Raw genomic sequence first — 13,179 nt, forward strand, 5'->3', positions numbered from 1 at the left:
GCAGTCCTCTCTGTCATGTTCATTTTTATCATTCATAGATCAGTACGTGCTGCAACACGCTTCTGAACGACAAGTGGACGATATACTGCACAGGTATTTCTATTTATCCTCCTGGGAACCAGATGATTCATTCGTGTCCTCTGGAGTCAACCCTTTTTTACAGGTAGCTCGTAACTGCAACGGGCGTGAGGACTCTTGACGTTAGCCTGCCAACAAACTGGTTAACTAGGCTGCTGGCTTGTAATTTACGTTCACATTTCTGCCCCAGGGCACGTTTCTTTGTGGGGTAATAAACATCTTAAAAGTACTTCATGTAACGTGCAATACTTTAGAGACTTGTGGCGTAACTGTTAGCAAAGAACTACAGAGTCAACCTTTGATGATGTCATAGAGGGCTGACGGAGCTGACTTTTGGTTCCTGTTTCAATGTATTAGCAAGCTAATAGGCTGCTAATAAGGACGTTTGGTGATAAAAATACATCAAGAACACAGTTGCACTCATGCAGTGTATTGATAACGTGACAAGGTGCGCACCATATTGCACGCTAACCGGAAAATGTACGCAAACCGGGGCAAAATTTTGGCCTACATTTTTTTACGTCAACTGAAAAACACGCTAACCAGGGCGCACACGGACCGAGGTTGTACTGTAAATGCATACAAACAAAACATACAAACATTTGAGGTTACTTTCATTAAAGACGTGAAACACGATGTGGCAGCGGGATCAACATGCACGCCACCTTTGTGTTTTGCCACGAGTTATTTCTTCAATTCAATAGTGTTAGTCACGTTCTTTATCAAGAATATGGCACTTGCAACTTTCTTTGTTGCCGTGGGAGCTTATTTTGCAGCCGTGAGCGATAAAAACAAAAAACGCAAAGCCTTTTGGTGCAAGTATTTTAGTAAGCAAATAACTACAGAGTCAACCGCTGGTGATGTCATACACCGGTGACAGAGATGGGGGACAATGACTTCAGCTTCTGGCTGCTAACAGGGCCGTTTTGTGATAAAAAATACTATCTTAAAGACACCTTTGTACGTACCTGTGAAATGTATGCGGACCGAGGCAACATTTTTGTGTAAATATTTGACATAAAGAAAAAAACCAACAAAATACACAAACTGGGGCGAACGCTAACCGAGGTTCCACTGTAGCTGTTTGTTGCTCCCGCTGAAGAAGAGTGGGAAAGCTCAGAAGAACAGATACGATTGATCCCCTGTGGGCCGAGACCAGCGGGTACGATGGCTCAACGGTTTTGTAAGATAGGTAAGATTTGTGTTCACCTCGTTGATGGTCTGCAGGGTTTTTCTGTCAAGCAGAAAATGGAGTCCTGTGGAATACTTTTCCCAGAACACTGATGTGTTTCAAGACTTGTCAGAATTCACAAATCAGACAGAGCTCCAGAGGAGGGGCGTCTCCCTTAACATGAAGAAATGAGGCTCCTCTTTGGCATTTCAATCCCCGTGGCCTGCCTCGGCCTTCCCAGAATCAGCATGTTTTGGGCTAGCAAAACCCAAGTGCCAATAACGATCCAGAAAATGACAAACAGGTTCTTCCAGTCGAGGAACTCATTCAAGATTGTCAGTGACCCGGGTGGAACAAAGCAAACAAAGAAGAATCAGGCCGCTTCTGGACAGAATAAGGCAAGGCTGCTGAAACCAAGAGTCTGCATCAGTGATTCCTTTTTATGGGCCGCTGTCCCATCAGGCAATTTGTTCCAGGCAAGCCATACCCAGTAGGCTTGAAGGTGTTTCCAGATCTGATGCTGGACTTTGAAGTATACCGAGGAAAGGATGCATTTGCTGATCAAAGGTTGGGAATTGGGGCAGCAGCAGTCCTGTGCATGGTTGGACTTCTACATCACTTAACCACCTACTTCTCCTAATAGAGTATGGGGGGCTCCAGCGCTCATAAAAAAAGCCTAAATGCTGGCACATTAAGATGTATAGACCCAAGGTTCCCAAAGTGGGGTACACATACCCCTAGGGGTACGCAGACTGTCGCTGGGGGTGTGTGAATAATAATGAAAAATGCCTTGACTACGTTAGTGCAGAACACTGAGATTTGACCAGTGGGCGTCCCGAGCAGGAGAGCTAGGCTCAGTGCTAGCTGTGAGTTTGGAGAGAGTTGGGAAGTGTGTTTATGTTGGCGTGGATGTAAAGTCCTGCAGTGTTCTCCGCTGTTAATAAAGCCATTAAAGTGCATCGGCAACGTGAGTCTCTCCTTCCCCACAACAAGCGGCATTACAGTATTGACACACATTGTGCACATTGTCTCACACCAGGAAATAAACGGTGTCACTGTAGTAGCAAGCTCCAAAGAAGACGGCTTTTTTTTGTGTCGAATACAGAAGATGAGGACTTTGATGGATTTGTGGATGAGGATTGATCAAAAATAACGTGAGTACTGCCTTTTTAAAAACATGCGATAGCATGCATGCTAGCGTGTTTAGCGTGCATGCAGTATTGTGCTGTATTGTAGCGTCGCTGGGAGCATGTCCTGTTCCCAGCCTACTTTGCGGTAATGTTTTGGTGCAAATGCTCTTAAAGTTACATGTTTGACCAGGAAATAGCAAGCTCAAAAGAAGACGGCTTTTTTATGTGGAACAACTGACAGTTTGTGTGGATCTTGTGAATGATTGTGACTGAGCTAGGACTCAGTAATTAAAGTCTACACACGACAGCTTCATTGATTAAAAAACAAAACTTTTTAGTGCATGAAGCTTCTACTTGAGTTGGTAATTTGGCCGCTATATGCGGTCAGATATTGACCAAGAGAGAAAATGGTTGGCCGCTGGCCGCGTTAGCTGTTATTGTTATTGAGGTGTTATTGTTGTAGTTTTTAGATTTCTTATTAAAGTCTATTTTTTAGAACGTGCCAATAAAAAAACTGCAAATGACCCTTGGCCTGCCCTAGATGGGCCAAATACAGTAAATAACATATCCCCGAGATATCCGAAAAGAGGCAAAGATGTCAATGGCTGTGTTCCAAAGTCAAAGCTGATGTGTGTGAAGGCCTTATCCTGCACACGTGTGCTTCTCTAATCCAAGCAGAGGACTTCTCATGGCAGATGTTCCCATGCAGAGTTTGTCATCCAAAGGTGCCCATGATAAAGTGTATTTAAATGCAGAAGGCAGCACTAAGGAGGAAAGCATTTGTTATTCTCAGCATGGCTGCAAATGAATCTACTGGACGTGTAAGTAACACAAAAAACATTCATCCATCCATTCGTGACAAATAACAGCACATTATGCGACGTAAAACACCTCATTTGCTCCATTTCAATTGTAAAGAGGAGTACATTGCTTGATTTATTTTTACTTGTGCCCACTCAATCCATGTTACATTTAGCTGTATTTGTTATTTTAAGCCTTTTATCCCGTGACGTTATTTGCATTTAGAAACCTTTAAAATGCTGCCGGTCTGTTTCATTGATCATTCTGCAGCTCAAAGAAGCTTCAGAATGCGTTGTAATAAGATGTGATGCATAAGCGGTGTCATGTCTGTGCTTCACCGATGAAACAACATTAGAGACACAAATACAAGAATTCAGTCATCGACAAAGACATTAAAGCTCAGTTTTGATTGACACTCTCACGAAACAGTAAGTTTCATTGTTGCAACTGAGAGACTTGCTAATATTTGAGCATCCTGAGTACAATACATGACATGATACATGAGCTAAATCGTACTAGTTACAGTACACAGAGTTTACAGTACGTTTGTGTTCAATGTGTTGTGTTTCTTGTATGAGTCCAGCAGATGGCAGCGTTTCATATCTTCCCCATGTGCGTGTTATATTTCATACAGGCTGATGTTTCAACCGTGAAAGGAAGGTGCATAAATAAAATTGTGTGATGATCTTTCAAGTGCTGTTTTTGCGGTCGTTTTGGACTTTTCAGGGGACAGCGCCCCCCACGCCTGCCCCTATTCTGTATATAAGGTTAGCGTAGTAGCTATGTGAGCTAAAGTGCTAACATTGCATCCACATATTTTAACAGCGACATCCGTTACATGCCTGTTCGTTGTTGTTGTGTTTAATACATCGGTGCGCGTATGCACGTGTTCATGAGGAAGGCGGGTTTTTTTCGCTCTTCTCTCAAAATTGGAGCAAACAAGTGAGGGAGAAGATAGTTGTTTTTTTTTTAATCACATTTGGTGCTCATAAACGAGAGACCTTTAATGTGCTGTTTTGGTGCCACATACGATACTTATGATCAATATTCATACACAGTGATAGACAAAAGTCGGCTATAATCCCTACTAATTAAGTGCCACTTCATCGGATGTGAATTTGAATGGATTTACACAAATGAGCATCGTGCTTGCTGTGTAATAAAGTGGAGCACACTATGAAGATGTATTAATTATGCAAATGCTCGGGGTTATTATTATTATTGTAATTGGATTCTTTGTGTGACTATATAACTGCCGTGAGGAAAATGATAACAAATAATAATGACAATACACGGTCACAACAACAACAACAACAACAACAACAATAATAATAATAATAAAAATGATCTTTCCTACCCAACGTGGGCACAGCGACGTGTGTGGTGGAGGCTGGATGACGTAGGAGGGAGTCGGACATGCATCTTCTCTCTGCGTTACCGTCCTCCTCTTCTTCACTTCCATGTCAATGTGTCAGACAGCAGCCTGGCATCATTACACTGCAGACTCAGGTAAGAATGGCACTTTAAATTTGACAAAATGCTGTCATTTTGCATCATTTCACCCCTGGACGCGACCGTCAGCGAAACACGTATATCTAGGACGACTTGATGGACAGCTAAATCAATTAAAATTGGCGCCGTCGAGGCCGCAAAATGTGTAAGTTGAAGAAGTGAAGTAAATGGAAGCTGACGGTTGTCTTGCCCGGTGTTCTTTCTTTATTTTAAAGTCAGCTTCACCCGCACCTTCACCCCATATATATATATCAAGCAATTATTGTAAAAGTATTGTTATGACTACTAATCAGAAAACGCGTCTGTGTTTTTTCCTCATATTTTCGTAAGCTTTTTAAACAAGCGAAGCCACCTTTAAAGTAGCTACCTAGCTAGCGAGCTAATTGTAGTATAGATAAACCGATAAATACGTCATTTGATAAATGCACGTACATTTATAGATAGACAGATAACTGGTACATTGAAGTATTTTATTTAACACTGCTTGTCCATCTACAGGTAGGCAGCAGTAAGCAGCAAACACACTGTACATGTTGTTTATATTTCATACATGCAAATGATATACATTCAATACACTTATATTGTAACAGAAATACCTGGAACGTATAGTAGGACGTCAAGGCTGAAGAGGGTTTCTTTTGTGCTCCTTTGCCTTCTTGCCCTCCATCTCTGAAAAACGCTTCACAAATGATGAACATGAAAAAATGTGTCGACGGCGTAGAGGAATGCGGCGTATTCATGCAAAGTATGGAGGATGTCGCTTCAAGGGGTTGCCGCCAGAAGGAAGCGCATTCAGTCAAGTTCTATGGAATTTTTCTTTGCACTTCTCCAACTACAATTTATATTTCTTTAAAAGGCAGAATAAAAAAGTGCTAACCATCATTATAGCACTGAACGTGTTGGTCTCAAAGTTATGAAGTTATTTGCAATAAAGCGTCAAGGTTTTAAAGTTATTGTAAAGTACGTAGAAGGTAGCGTTTACAATGCTAATAGATAGCGTTTACATTTTGCTTTTTTTTTAAAATTGCTGATGGCAAAGAAATCTTGATTGTTATGCTTACTTGAACCATGTTGTAGTCACTATGTCACTATGTATTCTTTACTTGCGTAGCTTGTTAGCCGTCATGGGTGGTAGCATTTGTGATGCTGACACGTTATGTGTCAAAGTTACGGGGTTGTTTGTGACGGAAGCTGCTTGTTAGCCATCATGGGCGGTAGTGTTTATGATGCTAAACCCAATGTCTCAAATATATGAGGTTGTTTGTGATAGAGCATCACAAGCAGCAGGATTTTTTAAGTTTGGTAGTCGCTCAAAGCTGATGTCAAGGCGTAGCTCAGTAGCTGTCGTAAGAGGTAGCGTTTATGATGCCAACCCATTCTGTCTGACAGCTACATGGTTGATTGTGACATCAGCAGGGTTTTAAAAGTTTTACCTGTGGACTATTGTTTGCAATCAAAAGAGAGGTAGCGTTTACGATGCTAATAGATAGCATTTGTGATGCAAACACGTTCGGTTGTTTGTGATAAATAGCTCATTAGCCGTCATGAGAGGTACTACAGAGCTGCTACAGAGTTCCTCAACTCTGTAGTCTTTTAAAGCGGATGCGATGGAATCTGTAGCTTGTTAGCTGTCATAAGAGGTAGCGTTTATGATGCTAACACATAAGGTCTCCAATTTGTTTTTTGTTTTTTTTGTGATAAATCGGCAGGGTTTTTTAAGTGTTGCACTCTGAGCGCTAATGCCAATTAAATCTTGTTAGCTGTCATAGGAAGTAGCGTTTGTGATGCTGAATAGGTAGTGTTTGAGATGCTAACACGTTAGGTGGCCAAGCAACGGGGTTGTTTGTGATAAATCAACAGGGTTTTAAAAGTTTTGCATTTTTTTAGTGTTGATGTCAGTGAAATCTTGTTGGCTGTCATAAGAAGCAGCATTTGTGATGCTCATCGGTAGCATTTGTGATGCTAACATGTGAGATGGCCAAGTTACGATGGGTGTTTGTGATAAATCAGCAGGGTTTTGCAAGTTTTGCGTTTTTTTAGTGCTGATGCCAATGAAATCTTGTTAACTGTCATAAGAGGTAGTGTTTGTGATGCTAACATGTCAGGTGGCCAAATTACGGGGTGTTTGCGCTAAATCGTCAGGGTTTTTGCCATTGTTTTAACGACTTTCTTGGTGTCGTGTGCGTGTTTCGTAAGAACTTGCCAACTATCCAGTTGTCATTCCACAGGCTGCCTGATGGGGGCGCCGCACAGAGTCTACTAAAATGACCGAGACGGGGTCCTCCAACTGCTGCTTGGCGACAGCGCCGCCCGTTAGCGAGGTGGTCTTGGGTCTGGAAGACAGCACCAAGCTGCTGGGCGTGCAGGTGGTCTTGATCCTGGCGTACAGTGCCATCATCGTGCTGGGCGTGACGGGCAACAGCCTGGTCATCTATGTGGTCTACAGGTTCAGGACCCTTCGCACCGTCACCAACTTCTTCATCGTCAACTTGGCGGTGGCCGACCTGTTGGTCAACATGCTGTGTCTGCCCTTCACGCTGGCCTACACGCTCTACGGAGAGTGGATATTCGGGCGAGCGCTGTGCTTCATTCTGCCGTGCGCTCAGGGCGCCGCTGTGCACGTGTCCACCATCACCCTCAACGTCATAGCGCTGGACCGCCATCGCAGCATCGTCCACCACACCGAGAGCAAGATGTCCAGAAATGTGTGCGCTGTTGTCATTGCCCTCACCTGGGCCGTCAGCGTTCTCCTGGCGAGCCCCTTAGCTATATTCCGCGAGTACAGGACCTTGGACCTCTCGCCCGGCGAGTCCCTGCAGGTCTGCGCAGAGAAGTGGCCTGAAGGCAGCGTGAACGGGAGCATCTACAGCGTCTCCATGCTGCTGCTGCAGTACGGCCTCCCGCTGGCCGTCAACTGCGTGGCCTACATGCACATCTGGACCAAGATGAAGAGCCGCATGGTGGCGCGCCACGGTCCCAACGGGCGCCAACAGCGGCGTAAGAAGACCACCAAGATGCTGGTGACCATGGTGGTGGTGTTCGCCATCAGCTGGCTGCCGCTGCACGCCTTCCAGCTGGCGGTGGACATTGACAGCAGCGTGGTCTACATGAAGGACTTCAAGCTACTCTTCAGCGCCTTCCACGTGGTCGCCATGTGCTCCACCTTCGTCAACCCCATCCTCTACGGCTGGATGAACAGCAACTACAGGAGCGCCTTCCTGTCCGTCTGCCACTGCTGCCGGCCCTTTAAGGGCCACGCCCGGACGCACAAGAGCAAACAAGGCGACGTCTCCTCGAGCTCCAAGTCCACCAAGGTTTGAGGTTTGAAAGCATTAGCTGCAATCACATCCATGATGCGCTGATGCTGTCTTCTTGTCAGGACCCTACCGGGTTTTGATTGGTTTTCAACGACGAGCAAGATGGCTGACAGTCACTCCTCCATCCTTCAGGGATTTGATTCCTCTTTTGATTTTTTTTTGTTGTCCTTGTCACCGTGAGACATCTCCTGTGTTGAATGGCATACGATGCAAGATGACAGGATCCGTCAAGGGCCACATGGCTTTTAAGTCACCATGTGGGCCTGTCGTGATAATCCATCAATCATGAATCGAACAATTTTTAAAATACAAAGTCGGTCATTTTGCTAACCTCTTGTGCTTTAGTGCTTGTTAACGTAACCCAGCCTTTTAGGTTGGCCGCTGAACCACAGCCACGCCTTCAGAGGCACCCCACGGCTATCTCACTGTCAAAACACATTTTCATCACACTTGCAAAATAACAGCGGCACACATCCTGTCTAATAGTGGTAATAAAATAAGGGGGTCATAAATATAGCTTACATCAATAAAGCTATTACAATTGCATCTGCAATTTTATTTAAAAGCTCTTGACAGTCCAATTACAATGTTAAATACTCCTGGGAAACTGAAGTTTATTGCTATTGATACAATGTCCTCGCATTATTATGCCATATAATTCATGAAAAAAATGGTCTCAAACGATGATGTCAATAATATCGATTATCGACAATCATTTGTAGGCCAAAGGACCACACGTGCTCTCTGTCAGCTTCCGATGCCTATTGGTTGTGAATGACATCATGAAAGATGACTGACCAATCGTCCAATCCGGCAAATGTTTTTGTCATGTTGAGAACACTACTCTTTTTGCAAGATGAACACACGCCTTTCTCTTTTCTGTGCGTTCTAAAGATATAAAAACAGCTCAAAGGAGACAGGTGATGAATGCATGTAATGGGACACACCTATGACGCCTAGAAAGCCCGCTACTAAAACACCTCCAAAAAGGTTTTATGGTTTCAATATACATCCGTGCATTGCATGTTATCATGAGTATTTTGCCCTATTTTGGTCCTTTTAAGCATTACCGGAACTTCCTTCCAGAGCACATTGTTTTCACATAGCGACACAGAAAACTCCAAAACAAAAACACAGCAGCAGTAGCAGCAGCTCCAATATGTAGCGTTACCTTTCGCTGGTGACCTGAGGCCTTGTGAGTGAGTGTGTGGTGAAGCTAGTCACTAGCCGGCTAGTAGCTGGCCGGTGAGGTGTCAATACGGCAGTAACATAGTTCTTGGGCGTTAATAAGAATAATAACAATGTCGCTGTAGCTTGGTAAATATGCAGGTCACATGATGTAAATGGAGCGCTGTTGGCGCTTTTTGGAGGTTTTTTCAGAAGGCTTTATAGGCGGAATTACTTGCATTCTTAACTGCGTCTTTTTAGCTGTTTTTATATCTTTAGAATGCATGCTCATGTCTCTCGGAAGGATCATGGCTGATGCGCAAAATTTAAAAAAATATGCAGTTTTCCTTTGAGGCAAGAACGGTATGGATTTTAAGAAATGATCCTTACATGTTTGTTGTCTTGGTTTTTTTCCCCACTTTGTCACCTTAAGAAGCCAAAATCAGTTTCTGGAGGCAAGAGCCATCCTGATATGAGTGAGTACCGGGCAGATGATTATGCTGTAGACTGGACAGAGCAAGAACCCTGTTGGTTTTCATCGACATCTGAGGCACGATGGCCGAGATAGCGGGGGTCAACGATGAAATGGTCAAATCCGTTTTGACGCATTTGAGGAAGAATGTTATGGATTTTAAGGCCTTTTTTTTCTCAGCATCTCGAGAAGCCTGATTTTTTTTTGAAACGACAGATCACAACAAAGGTAAAAAAATACAAAAATAAGAAGATTTTCCAGAAATTCTTCTCCACGCGAGACCTGTAAGGATCGTGAGGAATTCTCTGTGGATTATCGTCCCGTTGAGTTTGTACCTCTTTGTGAAAGCGATTTGTTTTTTGAATGACAGCAGAATTCAATCTGTCCCACCTTTGAACAATACGACAAACTAAGAACCATATTGATTGTAGCCAGCGTGTGACCCGACATGGCTGGCAGCTGTTTTGATGGTCTTTGTCACAGCAAGACTTCTGTTGCTTTTCTTTCAGTCCCAACGACAAACGCAATCAAGCTCTGCCAAGTATTGATTTTCCACCTGCGGTCACTTCTTCTGGGAGTTCTGCTTCGTGTCAAGGTCGCTTTTCAAGGATGAGCCAAGATGACGCAAGCGGCTGTGGTCAAAGGTCGCAGCTGGTGTTGCATTCACTGCCTGCGCCCAGCGTAGGACGTACTGACACACCTTTCCCACTGTGCCTGCTTGAGAGTAGGTTTTTCTTTTCCATTGTCGAGGAACAAGGATGCCCAACTGCAGATGGTTTTTTTGGTTTTTTTGGTTGAACTCTGGATCCAAAAGCTGGCTGGGCTGACTGCTGAACGGTTTGCATCAGGAAGAAGGGGAGGCGTTACCTCAAGTAAATACAGGTGGCCCTCGGGTTGCCAACGAGCTGCTTAAATGAGCACTTAAGTCACTCACGCTGTTCACGCTGGTTAGTTACCATCCTTTAACACGCTCAAGGATACTGCAGCCACCTGGCAGTTCTGTGCAGCGTGAAAGCGTTTTGTGATTTGCAACTGTCTGTGAACATAACACGAGTCCTGAATGTGTGCGTGTGTGTGTGTGTGGGGGGGGGGGGGGGGGGGGCACTGAAGGAAGACAGTTGAGTTTGCTGATGTTGTTTTGGCGTGATTCAGTCAACAGTAGCCTGTTTTGTTGTAGTCTTCCTGACGACATAAGGCGGGTCATAATATATAAACATGTGATAATACAGGTAAGATGTAGAGCAAGGGTGTCTAGAGTTTCTTCTGAGCCGCGGCACATTCGAAAAATGGAATTTAACACCAGCAAAAATGGAAAAATCAGCAGTCATTTCACAAGAAGAAAGTCAAAGGGTTGTAATCTAAGGAGAATAAAAATGGTAATTTTACGAGAATAATGTTGTAATATTGTGAGGACACACAACGTCATTTTAGTAGCATAAAGTCAAAATATTTAAAAAGTTGAAATATGAGAAACAAACAAAACAAAATAAAGTTGTAATTTTGGGAAAATTAGGTTGGGGAAAAAGTTAGAATATTAAAAGGGATAAAGTGAAAATATTATGGGAATAAAGTCACAATATTACGACAAATTTGCAAGAAAGTTGAAATAGTTGGAAGATTAAAAAAAAAAAAACAGCAGCAGAGATGGAAAAACAGGTCTAATTCCACAAGAATAAAGTCAACATATTAAGAGAAAAAAAATCTCACTTTTACGAGAATAAACGTAATATTATGAGGAAAAGTAATGTCATTTTAGCGGCATAGAGTTGAAATATTAAAGAATAAATACAGTATATTTTTTAAAGCCATAATATTATGAGAAACAAACAAAACACAACAAAGTTATAATTTTGGGGAAACTAGGTTGGGGAAAAGGTTATAATATTATAGGAAACAAGTCAAAATAAAAACAATTCTGAAAATATTTGCAAAAGTGAAAAAAAACAACTGCAAAAAAGGGCAAAAAGAGCAAAGACGGACGTTGCTTGTAATAATGGGAGTTCTCACCTGCATGACAAAGCAGCGTCGTTGATCTCTGTGACTCACGGACTCATCGTCTCACATTATCGTTCATTGGTGGCGAGCAGCTTTACGTTTTATACTTGAAATGTGTTGAATAACAACGTGAGGCGTAGCGAAGCGAGGGGGGGGGGGGGGGTTCTGGAACTCAATCTCATAATTCCGACAGTCGCTTTTATTGTAAAAGTTGATATCAAAGCGGAGGAGAACGTCCACGTCAGGGGAGCAGGAGGTTTCGGAGGGGGAGGAGTGAGCCGTGTATGAATAATAGACATTTTTAGGGGTGCATCAATTACAGTCGTCCCTCATTTATTGCAGTTAATTGGTTTAAGACCTGCTCGCGATAAGTGAATAAGTAGGATTCTGTATTTATCAATGGAATATTTTCATACTTAGAACTTCAAAATATGTTTTTTAACATCTAGACATGATATAACACTCCTATCGTCACTTTTACACTCGTATCACGCAATATAGGTGATATACAGTCTAGACTCACACGTTAGCATTGACAGGTTACTTGGTGGCTCATCAATGTAACGTTCCTGACACCTAGTGGCCAGTGTAGTACAATACTACCGCAATGGCACAGTGAACGTTACACAGGAGCTGCTGTCAGCCGCAACTCACGCCAGTCACTGGCACTCTCCACACTACTAACCATGCTAACACTCAGCGATTCTACAGTAGCTAGCTGACGTCACACAGGTCACTTCCCAGGCCCCGCCTCTCAGTGGTGCCACAATGTCACAGATGTTACACCACAAGTAGCATTTTCTAAATGCCTTATATTTGTGTTTTTGTTCAGTTAGCCATTTTTATGATCGTGAGAGAGCAATGTTCAAACGAGGGACAACTGTACTGTTTTTTTTTTTGGCAATCTGGTGGTCCTGGAACGTAACCTCCACAAAAAGTGGGGATCTACTTTATTACCTCCGCGTAGCCCAGCGCGGAGGTTATGTGTTTGTTGGCGTTTGTCTGTTTGTCTGTTTGTGTTCTGAATGAATTTGGATCAAATTTTCAGGAATTGTCGGAAACGGGATACGGAAGAACTGATGACATTTTGGGGGTGACCCGGATCACCGTCTGGATCCAGGAATTTTTTGAAGGATTCTTTAACATCGCGGCATTTGTGCATACAACTCCACAAAAAATGGTCAGAGCACCTGGAAAAAAAATACAGGACAAGTTTCCATCAGGTTCTACAAAATATCACATAAACAAACATTAGAAATATAAGCATAGATTACAAACCTATCACAACCACACAAATTTGACTTTTATTCTACGTTTTTCCACACCAGTGTTCCATTTAATGTTGTTTGCTTTGAGGACATGTCCACAAACAAAGTCTAGGACGACGAGGAGGGCGACTTCCCGTTCACCACCATGACCATGTCTTCATATTGTTGCTGTGCTTCGTCTTCTTGAAGAGAGCCTGCACGCTGGTGTCAGTCAATAAGGACGTAAGATAACAAAGTCACAGCAACAATAACTTGAAAGTTAATTTCA

General features: G+C 43.1%; 1 protein-coding gene across 1 annotated transcript; it reads left to right on the top strand.

Annotated features, from left to right (window-relative positions):
• Window positions 1–4,646: 4,646 nt before the first annotated feature.
• npy2r (neuropeptide Y receptor Y2) lies at window positions 4,647–10,704 on the top strand. Its single transcript, XM_054779247.1, has 3 exons — window positions 4,647–4,689; window positions 6,921–8,006; window positions 8,072–10,704. The coding sequence occupies exons 2-3, from the start codon at window positions 6,957–6,959 to the stop codon at window positions 8,087–8,089; spliced, it is 1,068 nt and encodes a 355-aa protein (XP_054635222.1). The 5' UTR covers window positions 4,647–4,689; window positions 6,921–6,956; the 3' UTR covers window positions 8,090–10,704.
• Window positions 10,705–13,179: the final 2,475 nt, after the last annotated feature.

Source organism: Dunckerocampus dactyliophorus, chromosome 6 (genome assembly GCF_027744805.1).
Source record: "Dunckerocampus dactyliophorus isolate RoL2022-P2 chromosome 6, RoL_Ddac_1.1, whole genome shotgun sequence".
In the NCBI taxonomy this organism is placed as follows: Eukaryota; Metazoa; Chordata; class Actinopteri; order Syngnathiformes; family Syngnathidae; genus Dunckerocampus; species Dunckerocampus dactyliophorus.

Bases quoted from the DNA above. Each gene is read 5' to 3' on its own strand.
- npy2r (XM_054779247.1), top strand. From the start codon at position 6,957: ATGACCGAGACGGGGTCCTCCAACTGCTGCTTGGCGACAGCGCCGCCC.